This window comes from Aedes albopictus, chromosome 1, assembly GCF_035046485.1.
Source record: "Aedes albopictus strain Foshan chromosome 1, AalbF5, whole genome shotgun sequence".
NCBI lineage: Eukaryota > Metazoa > Arthropoda > Insecta > Diptera > Culicidae > Aedes > Aedes albopictus.
The window spans coordinates 67,066,756-67,088,099 of record NC_085136.1 but is presented as its reverse complement, the minus strand read 5'-3'; the positions used below and the strand labels follow the sequence as shown (position 1 = coordinate 67,088,099).

General features: G+C 41.8%; 2 protein-coding genes across 3 annotated transcripts in view; both read right to left on the bottom strand.

Annotated features, from left to right (window-relative positions):
- Positions 1–5,567, bottom strand: part of LOC109401916 (uncharacterized) — a 74,702-nt gene extending 69,135 nt beyond the window's left edge. The window contains exon 1 of the mRNA XM_062844723.1: positions 5,438–5,567. The gene's annotated coding sequence lies outside the window, so the exon portion shown is untranslated. The remainder of the gene's footprint in view (positions 1–5,437) is intronic.
- Positions 5,568–7,795: 2,228 nt separating this feature from the next.
- LOC109414693 (protein kibra) overlaps positions 7,796–21,344 on the bottom strand; it is a 124,464-nt gene continuing 110,915 nt past the window's right edge. For both annotated transcript variants that reach the window (XM_062844721.1, XM_062844722.1), the window contains exons 7-9: positions 11,664–11,824; positions 11,261–11,588; positions 7,796–11,195 (exon numbers count right to left, since the gene is read on the bottom strand). In XM_062844721.1, the coding sequence (XP_062700705.1) occupies positions 10,982–11,195; positions 11,261–11,588; positions 11,664–11,824 (703 nt within the window). In that variant the 3' untranslated portion in view covers positions 7,796–10,981. The remainder of the gene's footprint in view (positions 11,196–11,260; positions 11,589–11,663; positions 11,825–21,344) is intronic.

Sequence of the window (21,344 nt, the reverse complement as noted above, 5' to 3'; positions counted from 1 at the left end):
ATGTCTGGGTCTTGCTGTATATCTCTGCTATCATAAGAGGTTTGAACTCACTTCGTGAAATTCATTGATACGGTTTAAAACGCCTTGAAAATCCCGAGAAACCCCCTCTAATATCATCGTGAACTTCTCTTTAAGTTACTGAAGCCCCCTGAGTCCCCCGGAAATTCACCTGCAACGTCTTAAACCTTCACCATAAACTCGACTGATGCTCCCTGAACTACTCAGAAACCCCCCTGAGATCACCGTATAGTTCCCTAAAACTCTACCGATGCCGCTCAAAATTCCCACTTTTACTGTGCATCAGAACTTCAGACACACAAATCTCAAGAAGCAAGCTTCAAATAACAGTGCATTTGATTATTCTGTTCTTGCTCACTTGTAATAAGCTTAAAATAAGAAGCTCAGGCGCGCTGGTTTTGTTTACGAAGAGATTTGTGCTTTCGAAATCTTCTGAAATCCCATGGAATCTCTGGACCGGCTTGAATTTACTTTGAAACGAAATTTGTCGTGCGGTGAAGATCAATCGTCGATGAAACCGGATTGACAGACAACTGCCAACGAACTCATTCGTTTTAGGTGGTAGACGACGAAAAATGGTCCGGAATAGCACTTTGCAGGCAGCATTCAAAACGGTGATTGCTCTTTAGTTACCAACTTTGACGGGCCTTTCTTGAAGAGTTCTGCTGTGATACCAATCTTACCAACTGGTCTGTTGGTTTTGAGCTGGTGAACGGCAAACTCCTTAACATTCCTCAACGAAGGAGTTGATCCACTCCCGTAATCTCCACGCCGCTCCGCTAAGGTGCTCATCAAAGTGCTGCTTCCACCTTTCAATCGCCTTACATTTTTCGGTCAAGAAGCTCTTCGTAGACCCATTCGCACCCATAAAAGTGCTATCCATTAATTAGCACGTGATTGATTTGTAATTCCGTCTGATGTACATAGTGTTTTCCAGGTGTAACGACTGGGAGGGAGTGTTGGAGAAAGTTGCAATGAATTTCCATGTTCTTGGAGACGCCGAACCCGAAAACCCATTGTAACGGAAAATCAGCAACAGAATAATACGAACCGAGACCAACGGCAACGACCCCAGCGAACAAAAAGGACTTGCGATTGGAAACTCGGTACGTGGAACTGCCGATCTCTCAACTTCATTGGGAGCACCCGCATACTCGCCGATCTACTGAAGGACCGCGGGTTCGGCATCGTAGCGCTGCAGGAGGTGTGTTGGACAGGATCCATGGTGCGAACGTTTAGAGGTAATCATACCATCTACCAGAGCTGCGGCAACACACGCGAGCTGGGAACAGCTTTCATCGTGATGGGTGATATGCAGAGGTGCGTGATCGGTTGGTGGCCGATCGACGAAAGAATGTGCAGGTTGAGAATCAAGGGCCGATTCTTCAACTTCAGCATAATAAACGTGCACAGCCCACACTCCGGAAGTACTGATGATGACAAGGACGCATTTTACGCGCAGCTCGAACGCGAGTACGATCGCTGCCCAAGCCACGACGTCAAGATCATCATAGGAGATTTGAACGCTCAGGTAGGCCAGGAGGAGGAATTCAGACCGACGATTGGTAAGTTTAGCGCCCACCAGCAAACGAACGAAAACGGCCTACGACTCATTGATTTCGCCGCCTCCAAAAATATGGCCATACGTAGCACCTTTTTCCAACACAGCCTCCCTTATCGTTACACCTGGAGATCACCACAGCAGACGGAATCTCAAATCGACCACGTTCTGATTGACGGACGGCACTTCTCCGACATTATCGACGTCAGGACCTATCGTGGCGCCAACATCGACTCCGACCACTATCTGGTGATGGTCAAACTGCGCCCAAAACTCTCCGTCATCAACAATGTACGGTACCGGCGACCGCCACGGTACAACCTAGAGCGACTGAAGCAACCGGATGTCGCCTCAGCATACGCGCAGAATCTCGAAGCCGCGTTGCCAGACGAGGGCGAGCTCGATGAGGCCCCTCTAGAGGACTGCTGGAGTACAGTGAAAGCAGCCATCAACGACGCAGCCGAGAGCACCATCGGGTACGTGGAACGGAATCGACGAAACGAATGGTTCGACGAAGAGTGCAGAACGGTTTTGGACGAGAAGAACGCAGCGAGGGCGGTAATGCTGCAGCAAGGGACTCGACAGAACGTGGAACGTTACAAACAGAAGCGGAAACAGCAGACCCGCCTCTTTCGGGAGAAAAAGCGCCGCCTGGAAGAAGCTGAGTGTGAAGAAATGGAACTGCTGTGCCGTTCCCAAGAAACACGGAAGTTCTATCAGAAACTCAACGCATCCCGCAACGGCTTCGTGCCGCGAGCCGAAATATGCAGGGATAAAGACGGAGGCCTCTTGATGGACGGACGTGAGGTGATCGAAAGGTGGAAGCAGCACTTCGATCAGCACCTGAACGGCGTGGAGAACGTAGGCACGGGAGCCCACGGCAACGGAAGGAGCGACGACGCCAGTGCAGCGGAGGACGGAAATGAACCAACTCCCACGCTGAGGGAAGTTAAGGATGCCATTCACCAGCTCAAAACCAACAAAGCAGCTGGTAAGGATGGTATCGCAGCTGAACTCATCAAGATGGGCCCAGAAAAGTTGGCCACCTGTCTGCATCGGCTGATAGTCAGGATCTGGGAAACCGAACAGCTACCGGAGGAGTGGAAGGAAGGGGTAATCTGCCCCATTCACAAGAAAGGCGACCATTTGGAATGTGAGAACTTCAGGGCGATCACTATTTTGAATGCTGCCTACAAAGTGCTATCCCAGATCATCTTCCGTCGTCTGTCACCTAAAACAAATGAGTTCGTGGGAAGTTATCAAGCCGGCTTCATCGACGGCCGGTCGACAACGGACCAGATCTTTACCGTACGGCAAATCCTCCAGAAATGCCGTGAATACCAGGTCCCAACGCACCACCTGTTCATCGACTTCAAAGCGGCATACGATAGTATCGACCGCGCAGAGCTATGGAGAATCATGGACGAAAACGGCTTTCCTGGGAAGCTGACTAGACTGATTAAAGCAACGATGGACGGTGTGCAAAACTGCGTAAGGGTTTCGGGTGAACTATCCAGTTCATTCGTAGCTCGCCGGGGACTGCGACAAGGTGACGGACTCTCATGTCTACTCTTCAACATCGCGCTGGAAGGTGTGATGCGACGAGCCGGGCTCAACAGCCGGGGAACGATTTTCACAAAATCCGGTCAATTTGTGTGCTTTGCGGACGACATGGACATTATCGCTAGAACATTTGGAACGGTGGCAGAACTGTACACCCGCCTGAAACGCGAAGCAGCAAAGATCGGACTGGTGGTGAATGCCTCAAAAACAAAGTACATGCTGGTAGGCGGAACCGAACACGACCGGATCCGTCTGGGTAGGAATGTTACGATAGACGGGGATACTTTCGAGGTGGTGGAGGAATTCGTCTACCTCGGATCCTTACTGACGGCTGACAACAACGTGAGCCGTGAAATTCGGAGGCGCATCATCAGCGGAAGTCGGGCCTACTACGGGCTCCAGAAGAAACTGCGGTCGAAAAAGATTCACCCACGCACCAAATGCACCATGTACAAAACGTTAATAAGACCGGTAATCCTCTACGGGCACGAGACATGGACCATGCTCGAGGAGGACCTACAAGCACTCGGAGTTTTCGAGCGACGCGTGCTAAGAACGATCTTCGGCGGTGTACAGGAGAACGGTGTGTGGCGGAGAAGGATGAACCACGAGCTCGCTGCACTTTACGGCGAACCCAGCATCCAGAAGGTGGCCAAAGCCGGAAGGATACGGTGGGCAGGGCATGTTGCAAGAATGCCGGACAACAACCCTGCAAAGCTGGTGTTTGCAACGGATCCGGTTGGCACAAGAAGGCGTGGAGCGCAGAGAGCACGATGGGCGGACCAGGTGGAGCGTGACTTGGCGAGCATTGGGCGTGACCGAGGATGGAGAGCGGCAGCCACAAACCGAGTATTGTGGCGTACTATTGTTGATTATGTCTTGTCTTAATGATGTGGAACAAATAAATGTATGTATGTATGGAGACGCCGAAATCAATGAGTCGAAGGCAGATTTTCTTCGTTACATAGTGAGTGCTAATCCTGAGTTTTGTAGAGATCGTAGCAGGCTGTGCGTACGCGCGGATTCGTTTTCAAAACCGTCTGTTACGGTTTTCTTCATTCCGCGTTGTTTTGAATATGTCCAGCCGAACTGTGGTAGATTGTATGATTACCTATCAACGTTCAAACCATGAATCCTTGCAACAATGAGCCTCTGTACGAATTTGCCCTGTCCTGCTCACTCCCACAGAAAATTTGAAAACACCGCGCACAGTAAAAGTCACATTTGACTTTTACTGTGCTAACTGTTTTCAAATTTTCTGTGGGAGTGAGCAGTACGCCAGATTCGTGCAGAGGCTCATTTTGCAATGATTGCACCGCTATCTGTCAAAACCAAAACGTAAACAGAATTGCGATGTTTTTTGGATGCACTACAGCTGCATTGCGATGTTTTTGAGTGCATTCTGGCTGCGTCCAACAGCAATTGACAACTATTTGACGGCTGTCAGTCGTTGCAGTTAGCGAATTGCATTCGGTAATTGAAACGTAAACATGTTGCACTTATCGAACGTCTACTGTAGATGGTTGAACCTTTCGTTCAGCCCAGCTTTTTAATAAAATTTTAATTGCACAGTTTTATATATCGCTGAATGAATCTGGGCCATTAAACTGTGATCTGCAGCCTTCTTTAGCAGCCTCGCTTGTTGTTCAAAATTTGAAGTATTAATTAAACACATGTATAGTGTTTTCAATAACATTTTCATTCGGGATGACCTGTGTCATATTTTTATTTAATTCAACTCACCAAAAATAACCTTCTTACAACAGAATCCTCACTTACTTCATCACAATAACGAATTTCTTTTCAGCGTTGCATAAACTCAATTTACACAGCTGATTGCGTTTTTTTCCTGTCTGCAGACAAATGAAGAGCTTGATAATATTCTGAATGAACCAATCGGGATAGTTGCTGTCGTTGCTGCTTGTTCGAATGTAGCGCAGCAGGTATCGTGCATTTTGATGGAAATATTTCTTCTCGAAAGTTGGTTGAACTATTTCGCAACCGAAGGATTCATTGCGAATCACGCAAACCAGATTTGCACCACCATTAATCCTGTTTCAAACTAGCTGACTCATGTTATAATTCATGCCTCTATAGGGAACTAGTTGACGTGTTGCCTTCGAAGGACGCCTGGATTGATGTGATAACAATGCCTCCAACTCGTTTAAACTTCCACTTCTTCCACTATTTATATCCACTCGTTAAAAAAATCGATTCATACGAGTTAACCACTTCGTTTGGAATCCTAAACACTTTACGAAGTTCAAAAATCACATTAGCTCTTAAATTTATCACCTATTTCATCACTTTCCACCGCGGACACCGACTTACTGCACTGCACCACCCGACTAAAACGACTAAAACCAGTCTGAAACACACGGTGCGAATCGCTCGATAACGACGGTCTGATGCAAAGACGACGACGAAACAAGTGTTTATTTGTTTATTTTGCTGTTTCATGTTTTTCTGACAGTTCGGAATGAACTTTTTCTGGCAAGGCGGTGGATGAACGCCGGTGACAGTGTTGCCAGAGAAGTGATTTCTTCGTGAATGAGGTTTTCTTTGCCTTCATAGCTTCTTTCTATGGAAGTACGAAAACTAATACAGTAGACGTTCGATAAGTGCAACATGTTTACGTTTCAGTTACCGAATGAAATTTGCTAACTGCAACGTCTGACAGCCGTCAAACAGTTGTCAATTGCTGTTGGACGCAGCCAGAATGCACTCAAAAACATCGCAATGCAGCCGTAGTGCATCTGAAAAACATAGCAACTCTGTTGACGTTTTGTATTTGACAGATAGCGGTGCGATAACTGCAAAATTGTTGCACTTAGCGGACTTGCAGTTAAAAAGCATTGCAGTTAAACCGTTTGCACCGAGCGAACGTCTACTGTATGTACATTGTACTCTTTCAAGTTGTTTGAAATGATTGTTTGGCATCACTGATTGCAATCAATAATGAATATTTTGCTGCAAGGGAAAAATGAAAAGTACGCAGCCATTTGGTTATTTTAGGGAGAAGCAGTCGATATGAGACAACATAAAAGTCCTCACGGAAAAACTGTCACTATCACGTTTTTATGGGTTGAATTAAATAAAGCAATATTCAATATTATTTGCAATTCTATTCAATACTAATTTCGAGACTAATTATTATTTTCAATTGAAAAATAAGTAGAGCAGAGCAGAGCAGAGCAAGAGCAGAGCAAGAGCAGAGCAAGAGCAGAGCAAGAGCAGAGCAAGAGCAGAGCAAGAGCAGAGCAAGAGCAGAGCAAGAGCAGAGCAAGAGCAGAGCAAGAGCAGAGCAAGAGCAGAGCAAGAGCAGAGCAAGAGCAGAGCAAGAGCAGAGCAAGAGCAGAGCAAGAGCAGAGCAAGAGCAGAGCAAGAGCAGAGCAAGAGCAGAGCAAGAGCAGAGCAAGAGCAGAGCAAGAGCAGAGCAAGAGCAGAGCAAGAGCAGAGCAAGAGCAGAGCAAGAGCAGAGCAAGAGCAGAGCAAGAGCAGAGCAAGAGCAGAGCAAGAGCAGAGCAAGAGCAGAGCAAGAGCAGAGCAAGAGCAGAGCAAGAGCAGAGCAAGAGCAGAGCAAGAGCAGAGCAAGAGCAGAGCAAGAGCAGAGCAAGAGCAGAGCAAGAGCAGAGCAAGAGCAGAGCAAGAGCAGAGCAAGAGCAGAGCAAGAGCAGAGCAAGAGCAGAGCAAGAGCAGAGCAAGAGCAGAGCAAGAGCAGAGCAAGAGCAGAGCAAGAGCAGAGCAAGAGCAGAGCAAGAGCAGAGCAAGAGCAGAGCAAGAGCAGAGCAAGAGCAGAGCAAGAGCAGAGCAAGAGCAGAGCAAGAGCAGAGCAAGAGCAGAGCAAGAGCAGAGCAAGAGCAGAGCAAGAGCAGAGCAAGAGCAGAGCAAGAGCAGAGCAAGAGCAGAGCAAGAGCAGAGCAAGAGCAGAGCAAGAGCAGAGCAAGAGCAGAGCAAGAGCAGAGCAAGAGCAGAGCAAGAGCAGAGCAAGAGCAGAGCAAGAGCAGAGCAAGAGCAGAGCAAGAGCAGAGCAAGAGCAGAGCAAGAGCAGAGCAAGAGCAGAGCAAGAGCAGAGCAAGAGCAGAGCAAGAGCAGAGCAAGAGCAGAGCAAGAGCAGAGCAAGAGCAGAGCAAGAGCAGAGCAAGAGCAGAGCAAGAGCAGAGCAAGAGCAGAGCAAGAGCAGAGCAAGAGCAGAGCAAGAGCAGAGCAAGAGCAGAGCAAGAGCAGAGCAAGAGCAGAGCAAGAGCAGAGCAAGAGCAGAGCAAGAGCAGAGCAAGAGCAGAGCAAGAGCAGAGCAAGAGCAGAGCAAGAGCAGAGCAAGAGCAGAGCAAGAGCAGAGCAAGAGCAGAGCAAGAGCAGAGCAAGAGCAGAGCAAGAGCAGAGCAAGAGCAGAGCAAGAGCAGAGCAAGAGCAGAGCAAGAGCAGAGCAAGAGCAGAGCAAGAGCAGAGCAAGAGCAGAGCAAGAGCAGAGCAAGAGCAGAGCAAGAGCAGAGCAAGAGCAGAGCAAGAGCAGAGCAAGAGCAGAGCAAGAGCAGAGCAAGAGCAGAGCAAGAGCAAGAGCAGAGCATGAGCAGAGCAAGAGCAGAGCAAGAGCAGAGCTGTCGAATCGATTGTTCCAAGGATTGTCATCGAGAAAGCATTCAAACGCAAGTCTTACATCTCAGATCTTTTTTTCAATTTTATTAGGCATTTTCTTCTCCTGTAAAAACTATGTAAATATATAGTAATAGCTACAGATATAAAAATTAAATAACAAATTCAATATTCAAAACGTTCGCCCATGCTCGCTCGCATTCGCGTTTCATCTCACTCCCCATATTGTTACCTCAGGCTAGCGTAAAAGTGTGTGTTATTGGCAATCAAAGTTCAGTTTTCTTATTTTACAGCTTTGCACGAAAGTTTCGCCTACACTCTCTCGTTTTGTTTCTCATCGCGCTCCCTCTCCTTCCCATCGCAACACTTCTCTCTCTCTCTCTCTGTACAAAGTTGCGGCGCCTACGCTAGACGTTTCTCATTGCAGTCGACTTTTCCGAGTTTGTTTGTAAACTATTCTCTCCTCGCTCTCTCCGCTTCTCACCCTACCTAATACACCTATAGTACACAGCGCTCCCATTAAAAAAAAACAACAACACTAACAAATCGAAAATACTAGATTTGGGCACAGTTTTACTTGACAAATTTAAGCATCGTGTTTTTTTGATTTTAGTTGTTTGATTTTTTGTTGTTGTGTTAACATAAAAAGCTCATCGCAACGTGGTTTTCCGACCGCCATTTTGCAGTCTCACACTAACCTGTTTCCTGTTTGTTTGTTTTTTTAGTAGTAGTAATTCAAGTTTTGTTAATTTGCAAGCTCTTTTGTTATAGCTCTTCTCCCCTCAAATTCTCAACTCTTCCCCATTTTTCCACCATCATTCTTTCTCCCCAGCCCCGTTAAATACTACGCTTTAGTGTTAAATTGATTTGTAATCCGTTACATAAGGCACATTTTATACAGTTTCTTTCGTTTTTTGATTTGCTATCCGTGCGTTATCGTTCCTTTTTTGTTGCTGCAATACGTTAAAAACAGTCACGTGAAACGCGTTAAAATCGCTTGCGATAGGCGCAAGGCTTACTTGGATCCGTTAAGGCCATGGTTCGTGTAATCGTTACAGGACGCATTACACACAAGGTACAATTTCTCACAACTTCGGTTTGTCCGTGTTTACCGTGTTCATACGAAACGAACCTCAATTTCTTTTGGGTAAACAGTTGTTTATAATACAGTGGACGTTCACTCGGTGCAAACGCTTCAACTGCAATGATTTTTAACTGCAAGCCAGGTAACTGCACACAAATTGCAGTTATCGCACCGCTCTCTGCCAAAAACGAAACGTCAGCTGTGATGCGATGTTTTCGAATGCACTTCAGCGATGTTTTTAAATGCAGTTTGGCTGCGTCAAACATGAACTGGCAGCCGTTTGACGCCTGTCAGTGCAGTTAGCGAACATCTACTGTAAAACAAAAACAGGTAAAAAGGACAACCGAAAAACATCAACATTATGCCATTAATTTTTTAAGCTTCCTTTAAATAGATCATTTGTAAGGTTTTAACTGATTTGCGCTTCTGCAAACAACAACAATGAATGAAGTTACAATAGAAAATAGACATCGATTCACGTGCTATGGATTTAGTTTAACTGTTTTTTTGGTTCAACAAATAATCAAAGGCAGTGTGGCAATTATTTTTAGCCGAGTTGTGTTGCGTGGTACGAGTACGAGTAGTGCGGGTTTTGTTTGCTACAGTAGACGGACGCTCGGTGCAAACGGTTTAACTTCAATGCTTTTTAACTGCAAGTCCGCTAAGTGCAACAGTTTTCCAGTTATCGCACCGCTATCTGTCAAAAACAAAACGTCAACAGAGTTGCAACGTTTTTTAGATGCACTACAGCTGCATTGCGATGTTTTTAGTGCATTCTGGCTGCGTCCAACAGCAATTGACAACTGTTTGACGGCTGTCAGTCGTTGTAGTTAACGAATTTCATTCGGTAACTGAAACGTAAACATGTTGCAGTTATCGAACGTCAGCTGTTCTGTGTTTGTCTTGAAAATCCTCCACAAATTTTTCTACGGATTCCTTCAGGAATTTCTTAAGTGTAATTTCCGGTGGGATTACAGTAGACGTTCGCTCGGTGTATACGCTTTAACTGCAATGCTTTTTAACTGCAAGTCCTTGCAATACAGTTGCAGTTATCGCATCGCAATCTGTCAAAATAAAAACGTCAGCTGAGTTGCGATGTTTTTCTTATGCACTACAACTGCAATGCGATGTTTTTGTGTGTATTCAGGCTGCATCCGACATGAATTGACAAACGTTTGACGCCTGTCAGTCGTTGCAGTTAGAGAATTACATTCGTAAATGAAATGTGAACATGCTGCAATTATCGAACGTCTACTGTATTTGGTTTTCCATAATGTGTCCCTCACAGAAACCCCTACCACTCGTACCATAGCACGTATCTCGGAAAACAGAGAACATCAATTTCTTTAGTAAAATATACCCCTTCTTTCGATGCACCTCTTCTTCCACAAACATCCAACCAATCACACCAATTCTGCTGTTCAAATTTTAAATATATTTACAAAGTTATTGCACATTCCACCTTGACTCCACCGGTCTCTCAGTCAGTCATTAAAAGAACATTCCTAATCCCGTGTCTCTCTACCTACAACATATATATAGCTATCTCTCTCGTTCATCCCGCATGCATTCCTCACTCTCACTGGCTAAAATCGCAAGCTTTATCGGAGATGAAATAAAAACAGTCCCACCCTGTTCTAATCCCCGCCTTCCCCCCTTATGATCCGGTCATCCTCGAGGACGACTCCTCTATCCCGCGCCGCAGCGTTAAAAACAAATCTATACAGACAGTACCAGAAGTAGAAGTAGTAGTAGAAGTAGCGGCGCAGTACTAGGCGACCTTCTCGCCGCCTACTAGATTCGCCTTCAAGTTCCTTCTTCTGTTCTCTATCTCTTCCCGTCCCCTCTCTTCTCGCTAAAACGCTAATCTTATCTCGTAAATGCACATAGAGCTTTGGTTCGCAGAACAAAGCGCAGAGTTTGGCTTCTACTAAATCCCATCTTCTTCCTACTCAAAAGTTAAATCGAAAAACCCCTGTTTTGTGGCGGATCTACCCTTACGAAAGTGTTTGTGTGTTTGTATGTGTGTGTTTTGATCCAGCCTATTTCTGGTTTGTGTTTGTGTGTGTGTGTCTGCCGGCGCCTACTGAGACGCCAACATTTGTCATGTTCCGAATTTGCTGTTGGATAGGTGTCGAATTGGTTACCCCACCCCGCTCGTACTACACCTGGACGCCGTAAGTCCGGTCGACGTCATCGTACGAAAACTGGCAGCCCCTGCTCGTCGATGCGGACGGTTCCCCGCACGGATCCACCGGTTTGCTCGGAGAGTTGCACGCACTGGACGACAGCTCTTCGCCATCGTCCTGCTGCAGGATGTCGAGCGGAAGCTCCGGCACGGAAACTCCACGCCGAGTGAAGAAGGCCATCTTTTCTCTGAAGAAAATATAATTCCAGGTCAGATTCAGTTGGTAACTACCCTTACAATCAAGAAAACTTACTTGAACGAAATCAGATCCAGCTTTCCCTTGCCGGCTTTGGTTTTTCGCAGCTTGTAGATCTCCTTGGAGGTTTTGTGCAGGTGCTTCGCAAGGTGTTTCTCCTCCGGCGTGCTCGCACTGCCCGCGTTCTTGATCAGCTTGAGGAAGTCTTCGTTCTCGAGCGCCCAGGTGGCGACCTTGACGTCGTTGTTGTCCCGCGCCAGCTCCAGGCGCTTCTTGAGGTCCCGCAACCGGCCGATTTCGCCCAGTTGCGTTTCCAGCTTGGTTTGCTGTGCCTTCAGGTCCAGTTCCAGGTCCAGACTAGTGCGCGGTACGGCCGGGTGCATTTCTGGTTGTTCGAGTACAAACAGGGAAGGAATGCGTAAGGTTATGGGACCCAGACTTTGAGATTGGTGGAACTTACTGTGGTACACCTTGGGAGCACGGCTGTGATACCGCAGAGACCTTCGCTCGACGGCCCCCCGTTTGAACGGATGCGGCGTCACCGGGTTGTTGAAGTGCATGGCCGAGTCCGAATCGCTCCGGTTCAACCGGCAGATGTAGCGGGCTTTGCTGGCGACGGCACTGTTGATAGAGAAGATGTGGGTTATTGAAAGAGTTATAGTTTCATCAATTTTTTTTCCAGGACTGCTTCTGAAGATTCTTCCTGGCATTATTACAAGGAATTCCCTAGGAACTATCCCAAAAATTGCTCCAGTAACTACAGTAGACGTTCGATAAGTGCAACATGTTTACGTTTCAGTTACCGAATGAAATTCGCTAACTGCAACGACTGACAGCCGTCAAACAGTTGTCAAATGCTGTTGGACGCAGCCAGAATGCACTCAAAAACATCGCAATGCAGCTGTAGTGCATCCGAAAAACATCGCAATTCTGTTGACGTTTTGTTTTTGACAGATAGCGGTGCGATAACTGCAAAATTGTTGCACTTAGCGGACTTGCAGTTAAAAAGCATTGCAGTTAAACCGTTTGCACCGAGCGAACGTCTACTGTATTCCAAGGACTTCCTCCAAGGATTTGTGTTGGAAATTCTCAAAAAAATATTCTAAGAATTACTCGCGAAATTCTTTCAAGATTCACTCAAATTTTTTCTTCGAAAATCTCGCAGGAATTTTCCAAGCATTAGTTCAGGCACTCTGGGAATTCATTTGTCAATAGCTGTTGAACGCAACCAGAATGCACTCAAAAACATCGCAATGCAGCTTTATTGCGTCTGAAAAACATCGCAACTCTATTGACGTTTTGTTTTTGACAGATAGCGGTGCGATAACTGCACTTAGCGGACTTGCAGTTAAAAAGCATTGCAGTTAAACCGTTTGCACCGAGCGAACGTCTACTATATATTCAAAAAATCTCCATGAATTCATTTACTTGTACATGCTACAAATCCTCCAAGAATATTTTCAAAAAAATCTCGAGAAGTTCTCTCAAGAGTCCCTCCTGGAAATCCTTCCAAAAATTTCTTTAGCAATACAGTAGACGTTCGATAACTGCAACATGTTTACGTTTCAGTACGTTTTCAGTTCGAAAAACATCGCAACATAGTTGACGTTTCGTTTTTGACAGATAGCGGTGCGATAACTGCAAAATTGTTGCAGTTACCGGACTTGCAGTTAAAAAGCATTGCAGTTAAAGCATTTGCACCGAGCGAACGTCTACTGTACTCTGGAGTTTTTTTTACGACGGTAATGGTACTTTCAAGAAGTCCCCTGGGTCCAAGTCCAGAAACAAGACTAGGACCAGAAACTAGGACAATCCCAGGATGTCCAAATCCTTCTCTAGGATATGTCCAAAGATGCATCCAGGAATTAATCTGAGGACTTATCTAGGAATTCTTTCAAGAACTTCTTCAGGAATTCATCATAAGATTATTCGTTTCTTCAAGATTTTTTTTCAAAGATTTCTCCAGGGTTCCTTTGGTGTATTTTTCAAACATTTATCTTCAAATTCTTCTGAAAAATCGTCATGAAATTCTGCCTAGGATACCTTCGGTAATTTTTAAAAGGGTTTTTTCGGAATTTTTCCAAGATTTATGAACAAAATTTTCCTAGCATACTACCGTAGACATTCTTCCAAGCATTTGTTCTGGAATTTTTTTCTGAGGATTCCTACAGGAGTTCTCACATGAGTTACTGCAGAAATGATTCTAATTATTTTTCAAGAAATTCTTTTGAACGTTGGATCGGGAATTCTTTCAAGCATTTGTTTCGCATCCTTCTAGGAATTCTTCCAAGAGTTTCTCCAGAAATTCTTCTAAGGGAGCTTTCGAAAACTCTTAAAAGAGTGTCTTCTGAAGGTCTTCCAAGAATTTTTCTAGGAATTCTTATAAAGATTTCTTCAAGATTTTTTCCAAAACAAATCTGCAGATGTTTTTTTAGTGGTTTGTCCAGCAATTTGCCCGGTAATTTTTTCATGTATTCCAGAAATTCCTCCAAGGACTTTGCTATAAAATTCCAGAAATTCTTCCATAAATCTTAAGGATTTTTTCTAAGAATTTCTGTACAAATTGTTCAAGACTAGACTGTTAAGTAGATCAGTCCCTTTCAGTATGATTCTGCAGCCAAAGGTAATTCTTACGCTGATGATGGGTACACACAATCATCGCCTCCTCCTCTCTTCTTGGCGTAACGTCCTCACTGAGACAAAGCCTGCTTCTCAGCTTAGTGTTCAATGAGCACTTCCACAGTTTTTAACTGAGAGCTTTCTCTGCCAATGACCATTTTGCATGTGTATATCGTGTGGCAGGCACGAAGATACTCTATGCCCAAGGAAGTCAAGGAAATTTCCTTTACGAAAAGATCCTGGACCGACCGGGAATCGAACCCGTCACCCTCAGCATGGTCATGCTGAATACCCGTGCGTTTACCGCCTCGGCTATATGGGCCCAAACAACCTCTAAGAATTCATTCACTTTTACATGCCAAAACCCTCCAAGAAAATTTCCAAAAAATTCTCGAGAAGTTCTCTCGAGAGTCCTTCCTGGACATCTTACCAAAAATTCCTTCAGCAATACTTTCAAGGAATCCTTCCAAGTTCCCTGGGTGCAAGTCCAGGAACAGGACTAGAACCAGCAACTTAGACAAATCCAGGAATCCCAAATCCTTCCCTGGCATGTGTCCAAAGATACAGCCAGGAATTATTGCAAGGACTTTCCGAGGAATTCTTCGAAGAACTTCTTCAGGAACATATCATTGGATTCCTTCATGCGAAATTCGAAGGATTTCTTGCAAGATTATTCAAACAATTCCCCAGGCATTTATCAATTAATTCTTCTAAGAATTCCTCCAGAAATTTTTCACAGAATTCCACCAGCAATAGTACTAAAGATCAATGGATTCTTTCAGAATTATTTCAAATATTTCTTAAGGATCCCTTTATTGTATTTTTTTTTAAAGAATTTCTCTTCAAATTCTTCTAGAAATCGTCAGAGAATTCTGCCCAGGATTGCGGTATTTTTATCGAGGGCTCTTCTGTATTTTTTTCCATGATTCATGAAGAAAATCTTCCTCGAACATCTCAACAAATAATTAAGTATTACTCTGTGCATTGTTCTTAGTGTTTGTTCAGAAATTTTTCTGAGGATTTCTACAGAAGTTCTTACAAGACTTTCTGCAGAAATTATTCTAATGATTCTAATGATTTCTTCAGGAATTCTTCAAGTTAATAGATCGGGAATTCCTTCAAGCATTTTCCCAGATATTCTTCTGAGAACTGCTCCGGAGATTTTCAGAAATTCTTCTAAGCATTCTAGGAATTTTTCCAAGATTTTTTTTAGAAATTCTTCGAAAATTTTTTTTTAGAAATTGTTCCAAGAACTTTTCCATAAATTAAAATGTGTTTTTTCGGAAACTCATGTAAAAGCATTTTTGGAAATATTATGCCCGGTGAATCTTCCATGGATTTTCAGAAATTCCTCCAAGGACTTTGCTAGAGATACCCAGGAATTCTTACAAAATTTTTCCAAGAATTCCTGCAGAAATTATTCTAGATTATTAGGTAGATCATTCTCCTTTAGTGTGATTCTGCAGCCAAATGAAGTTCTTTTGCTGATGGTGGGTATCACCGCCATTAAAATTGCCATCACTTATTCTGATGGGTTTTCAAGAAATTCTTTTCAACAAATGTTTGGCAAATCTTTCAAAGATATGTCTACTTTTTTCCAAAAGTTTCTCCCGAAACAATTTCAAGGGTTCTTCTGGAAATTCTTGATACAAACCAACGTTCTTGCCAACTGGGAATTTTTGGAATGGTTGATCAGGGATTTTTTTCTTCCAGGATTGCACCTGACAATTTCCCATCGACTCCTCCATATGTTTTTGCAGGAATTTTATTAAAGACTCACCCAGAATTTCTTCAAAAAATCCTCAAGTTTATTTTCTTTTGGAGAATTATCTTTAGTATTCTTCCAGAAAATACTACAAAGATTTCTCCAAACATTTTCCGAGATATACTCCAACAATTTCCAGGAAATCCTTCAATCAACGATTTCTCTTGGAAATGTTCAAAAAATTGTTCTAATTTTTTTTTCCAAGAATTCTTCCATGACTAATGACTTCTATCCAAAGATTTCTTATAGCATTAACATTTTTTGACGGAATTGTTCTAAGAGTCTTGCAAGAATTCCTGCGAAGATTGTTCCTGATGAGCAATTCTTCCAAGAACTCCTCGAGGGTCTCTTCGAAAAGCTGCTCCAGGAATTTTTATCAATGTTTCTCCAGGCACATTTCTTAAGATTAATCTAGAGATTATCCCAAAATTTCCTCCGGTGATTATTCCAAGAACTATTACTTCAAATTACTTCAAACACCCTGCTTTTTTGTTGTTTTGGAGAAACCCTTCAGTAATACTTTCGAAGGCCCTTCCACAAACTTTTCCAGTAATTCTTCCAACGATCTCCACAAGATTTTTTCAGAAGATTTCTGAGAAATTCTTTCAGAGATTTTTTTTTAGAAATTCTTTCGATGAATTCTTCCAGCAATTCTTCCATGGATATCTCAGGGATTTCTTTTAAACATTTGTTTTAGGAATTCTTCTAAGAATCTTCCGAAAAGTCTTTCAGGAATATCTACGTAAATTACTGGAGAAAGCCTTGGGAAGAATTCCGTGAGATGTCCTTGGACGAACATATGGAGGAATCTTTGGAAGTATTCCTGCAGGGGTGCTTGAAGAAGTTCTTGCAGGTATACTTGAGGCGGATCACAGGAGGATTTACTGTATGAAAGGAAGATATTCATGGAAATATTTCTGTATAAATTCCTGTAAGAATCCTAGAAGAACATTCTGAAAGATTCGCAGGAGAAATTTTGGAAGAAATCAAAGGAAGAATCTTTGAAGAAACTCCTGGAGGAATCCTTGTAATGGTACTTAGATTTGTTCATATAGTTTAATTTAAGGAGGGATTTTTTAAATACCTGGATAAACTCTGGGAAGAATTTTCGGAGGTGTGCATGAGAGTTTCAAAGAAGAATTTCTGAAGAAGTCTTTGCAAATTTTAAGAGGAATTCTAAAAGAAGTACAGAATAATTCTTTCAAAAAATTTGCCGATGGAAGCTTGAAAAGAATAACCGTGGAAGCTTTCAAATTATTGGAGAATTCTATAGAAGAATACTGGTCTTTGTTTTCTGAAGGCAGAAATCTTAAAAGGGGATATTTTGGAGGAATCATTGGAAAATAACTGAAAAAAATCTTGAAGAAATCGTTTTGGGAATTCTAGGAACAAAAAAAGAGATATAATACTTCAAGAATGTGCTTGGAGAAATTCTTCAAAGTATCTTCAGAGAATTTTCTGGAAAAAATCAAAGAATTCCTGTAGAAGTCCATAGGAACAATTCCTTTAGAAATTTCAGAAGGGATTCAACAAAACCCTGAAGAAATTCATGCAGAAGGCTATGGAGTAAATTCTCAATAAATCTTTAGAGCAATTGCTGGAGAAATGCTGTAAAGAATTTATGTAATATATCCACGCTGAGATTTATGAAAAAAAAAACCGAACGAATTCTTCGACGAAATTCTGCAAAAACCCTAGAGGATGCCTACACAAATTGTTAGATGATTATTTGGAAGAATTGTTGAAGAATTGTAAGGAGGAATTCCTGGAGCATCTTTGAAAGAGCTCTTTAAAATCTCGAAGGAACTTCTAGAAAGTTTCTCAAAAAACTCAAATAGAAATAGTTTGAGGAATTGTTTTGATTATTTCTGGATGATATTGCTGAAAGAATTTATGGCGAAAGAAAGTCCCTAGGGAAACTCATACAATAATTCCTGAGGAAGTTTTGAATTGCTGAATATTGGGGATACTTTTTGAACAAACTTATTGAAGAATTTTCGGAAGAAACCCGGAAGAATGCCCAGAAGAACTTCTGAATGTATTTCCTAACAATTACTCTCATTTCATTTATTTAGTTAACATCAAATTCATGATAATACTGAATCAACAATTTGCCGCCAACAATTACTCTAGATGATTCAAATAAGTACCAGATGAATAGCTGGAAGAACAATCAGAACCACTTCTAGAAGAACTTTACGATAAATTTCTGGAAAAACTCTTCATGGTGCTTTTGAAAGACATCTCGGTGGGACATCTGAAAGAATTGCCAGAGAAACTTGTGAAAGAATTCTCTGGAGAATTTCTAATTTTTTTTTCTCGGAAGAATAGTTGAAAGAACACCAAAAAAAGAACGAAAAAAAATCTGACAAAATTCCGTAAGAATTTCCGGTAGAGCTGTGAACAAAGATTTTGGAAATTTCTTGAAAAGTTTTCGGAGTAACGCTCTGAAAAATTACCGATAGAACTCCTGGAACAATTTTCAGAGAAAATTCTTGAAGAACTTCTCAAGAAACTTCTGGAGAACGCACAACATAACTTCAAGTAGAACTCTCGGTGAAATATTTTGCTACTTTTTATTAATAGAAGAGAATGCTATTCGCAGTTTTTACAGAAAAGATTTCTGAAAACTTCTGGAACTGTGGAGAAACTAACTGAAAATTTTACGGAGGGACTGCCAAAAGAATTTACTAGGGAAAAATCTCTAAGAATTTTTTTAAAAAACATACAAGAGAAGCGCCTGGAACAATTTCCGGAGAAACTTTTAATAGTGTTTTTAAACTTCCAGAAAATATCTCACAGTGTTTCCATAAAAAGGTCCCACAGCATTGCTGGAACAATTATCAGAACCACTTCTGGAAGAACTTAACGATGAACTGAACATCTGGAAAATCACTTCGAGGTGCTTTTAAAAGTCATCTCACTGGAGAATTCTTGAAATTTTCGCCGGTAGAACTCCCGAAAAAAGCCGGATTGTATTAGAACTTAGAACTCCCGGTAGGGCCCATATAGCCGAGGCGGTAAACGCACGGGTATTCAGCATGACCATGCTGAGGGTGACGTGTTCGATTCCCGGTCGGTCCATTCCGGTCCCGGTCGGATCTTTTCGAAAAGGAAATTTCCTTGACTTCCTTGGGCATAGAGTATCATCGTGCCTGCCACACGATATACACATGCAAAATGGTCATTGGCAGAGGAAGCTCTCAGTTAATAACTGTGGAAGTGCTCATAGAACACTAAGCTGAGAAGCAGGCTTTGTCCCAATGAGGACGTTACGCCAAGAAGAGAGAGAGAGATAGAACTCCCGGTAGAATTATGAAAAATAAATGTGGAAATTTTTGAGAAATTTTTTCTGGGGGAACTGTCGGTGGAATATTTCCGAAGTATTTATCATTAAAAGTTTTTACAGAGGATATCTCTGAAAACTTTAGGAAAACTTTGAAGGAGAAACTATCTGAAGAATTTTCGGAAACACTTCTAGAAGAACTTACTTGAAAACATTCTCGAAGCTACTTTTAAAAGATGTCCAAGAGGAGCAACTGGAAAAATTTCCGAATGAACTCTTTATAGTATCTTTTGAGAAAGTTCCAGAAAATATCTCAGAGTGATTCCTGAAAGAGTCCGCACAACATAGCTGTGAAGAATTTCCAGAAGAACTTCTGAAGAATTCTCACAACTTTTTCTGGAAGAATTTTACAAAGAACTTCTGGAAGAAATCTATCAGAAACTCTAGGAATAATTACCGTTAGAACTTCTAGAAAAATATACATAAATTTTGAAAGAATGTCTAGATGAACTTCAGCTACCATTTCCGGAGGATTCCCCTGGAAGAAATTTTCAAAAGAATTCCAGGAAGAATTTTGAAATGAATTTTAAAAATTCCAGGAGGAACTTTCGGAAGAATTTTTGCATGTACATAAATACATCTAGATATTCTAGATCTACTTGATTTTTTGAAGAAATCGAGTAAAGAATTCGTAAGGGCACTTTTGAAAAAAGTTTCTTCATTTCTGGATGAATTTCTGAAAGCTCTTAAATATTTCGTGGAGGAAATTCTGCAGTTCCTAGAGGAAAGTCATGATTGAAATGGATGTATTCTCGCAGAAATATCTGAAGAAATTTTGAAAAAAATGTCGGAAATAACCCTGTCATAAATTTCTTTTAAAATGTCTTCGGCTATATACATGTAGGAAGATATTATGGAATTTATTCGAGAATTCCTCCGGTATTTTTTTTTAATAACTTCAAAAATTCTTACCGAAATTTCTGAAAAATAATCTTGTTCTGGTATTTTTTTTCTTTCAATGGTTCTCTTCCTTGAATAAATTGCTCAAGAATAACACGGAAATTATTCAGACAATAGGCAGTTTATCGAGAAATGTTTCCGGGCAACAACTTTTACAATCCAGGAATCTTTCCAAGAATTTCCTATAGCTGTTTTTTCGACGAATGTTTCTTAAGAAACTACTCGGACATTTTTCCACTTCTACAATTTCTTCAAATAATCTTCCAACAATTCCTTGAAGAAATAACCTGATTATTTTTTCAAGAGTTTCTCTGGCCATTTGTTATGCAAATCTTCTCAGAAATTCCTCAGGTATTTATCTAATGAAGTCAGAGACATTTTCAGGAAAAAGGAATGCGACAATTACTTTGGAAACTCTTTCTGCAACCTCTTAAGGAATTTTTCCGATGATTTCTTCAACAATTGTTCCGTTAATTCGTTGAAAATCCTGTAGTAGTCTAGGTAGTAGTAGTAGTTTGTAAAGGTATTTACGGAGAAACTTATTTAGTGGCTAGGGTAAATTTTTGAAAAAAAAAAAAAAAAACGAAAGATTTAATGAGAGAATTTGTAAAGTACTGCCGGAGGAGTTTCTGAAAAATACGCAAAAAAATTTTTAAAGAAAATCCTAAACAAATTATCGAATGAGTTCTACAATATCTACAGATTCTTCTAAATTTACTATTGGAATTGCCTCCGAAATTTTTTTTTGGAAAATCCTTTCTAAAATTCCGTTGAGAAGATATTCTACAATTCCTTCATTTTTTTTACTTCTCCGTTTGGGAATTCCATCGGTATCTGCTTTGGAAACTCTTCTGGTTAACCCCTTATTGATGTCTTCTTTAATACCATTAATTTCATCATTCTTTGGAAATTTCTTCGGCAATTTTTTTGAGAATTGTTTTGGCAATGCTTTCGGATATTCATTAATGAATTTCTTCGGCCATAATTTTGAGGATCCCATCTTCAGTTCCATCGACAATTTCTTTAACAATTGCTCTGGTTTTCAGCTTTGGAAATAATTCCGGAAATTTCTTCAGCAAGAATTGATTCACCAATTCCTTAACAAATTTCCTTGAAAACATCTTCAGTGGATTTCAATGGAAATTTTCTCCCGTATTTTCTTAAGATACTCCTTCGGTCTTTTTAATATTCTTCGACAATTTCATTAGAAAAGTTGCGGTTTTCCTTCAATTTCTCCATAGGTTTGACATGAACAGCCATAAGAAGTTTCTCCGGAAATAACTTGAAAAGTTCCTCTCAGAAATCCCTTCTGAAGTTTCTCTGAGTATTTCTTCAAAAGTAAACTCTGAAGAGTTTTTCCTGGATTTCTTTCAAGGGTTTCTCCGAGAAGTGCTTCAGGAGCTCCTCCAAGAGTTCATTTAATCCGCAAATACCTTCAGAAACTTCTCCGGTAATTCTTTCAGGAGTTGTTTACTCCGAATATTTCTCCAAAAGGCTCCTTGGAAATTACT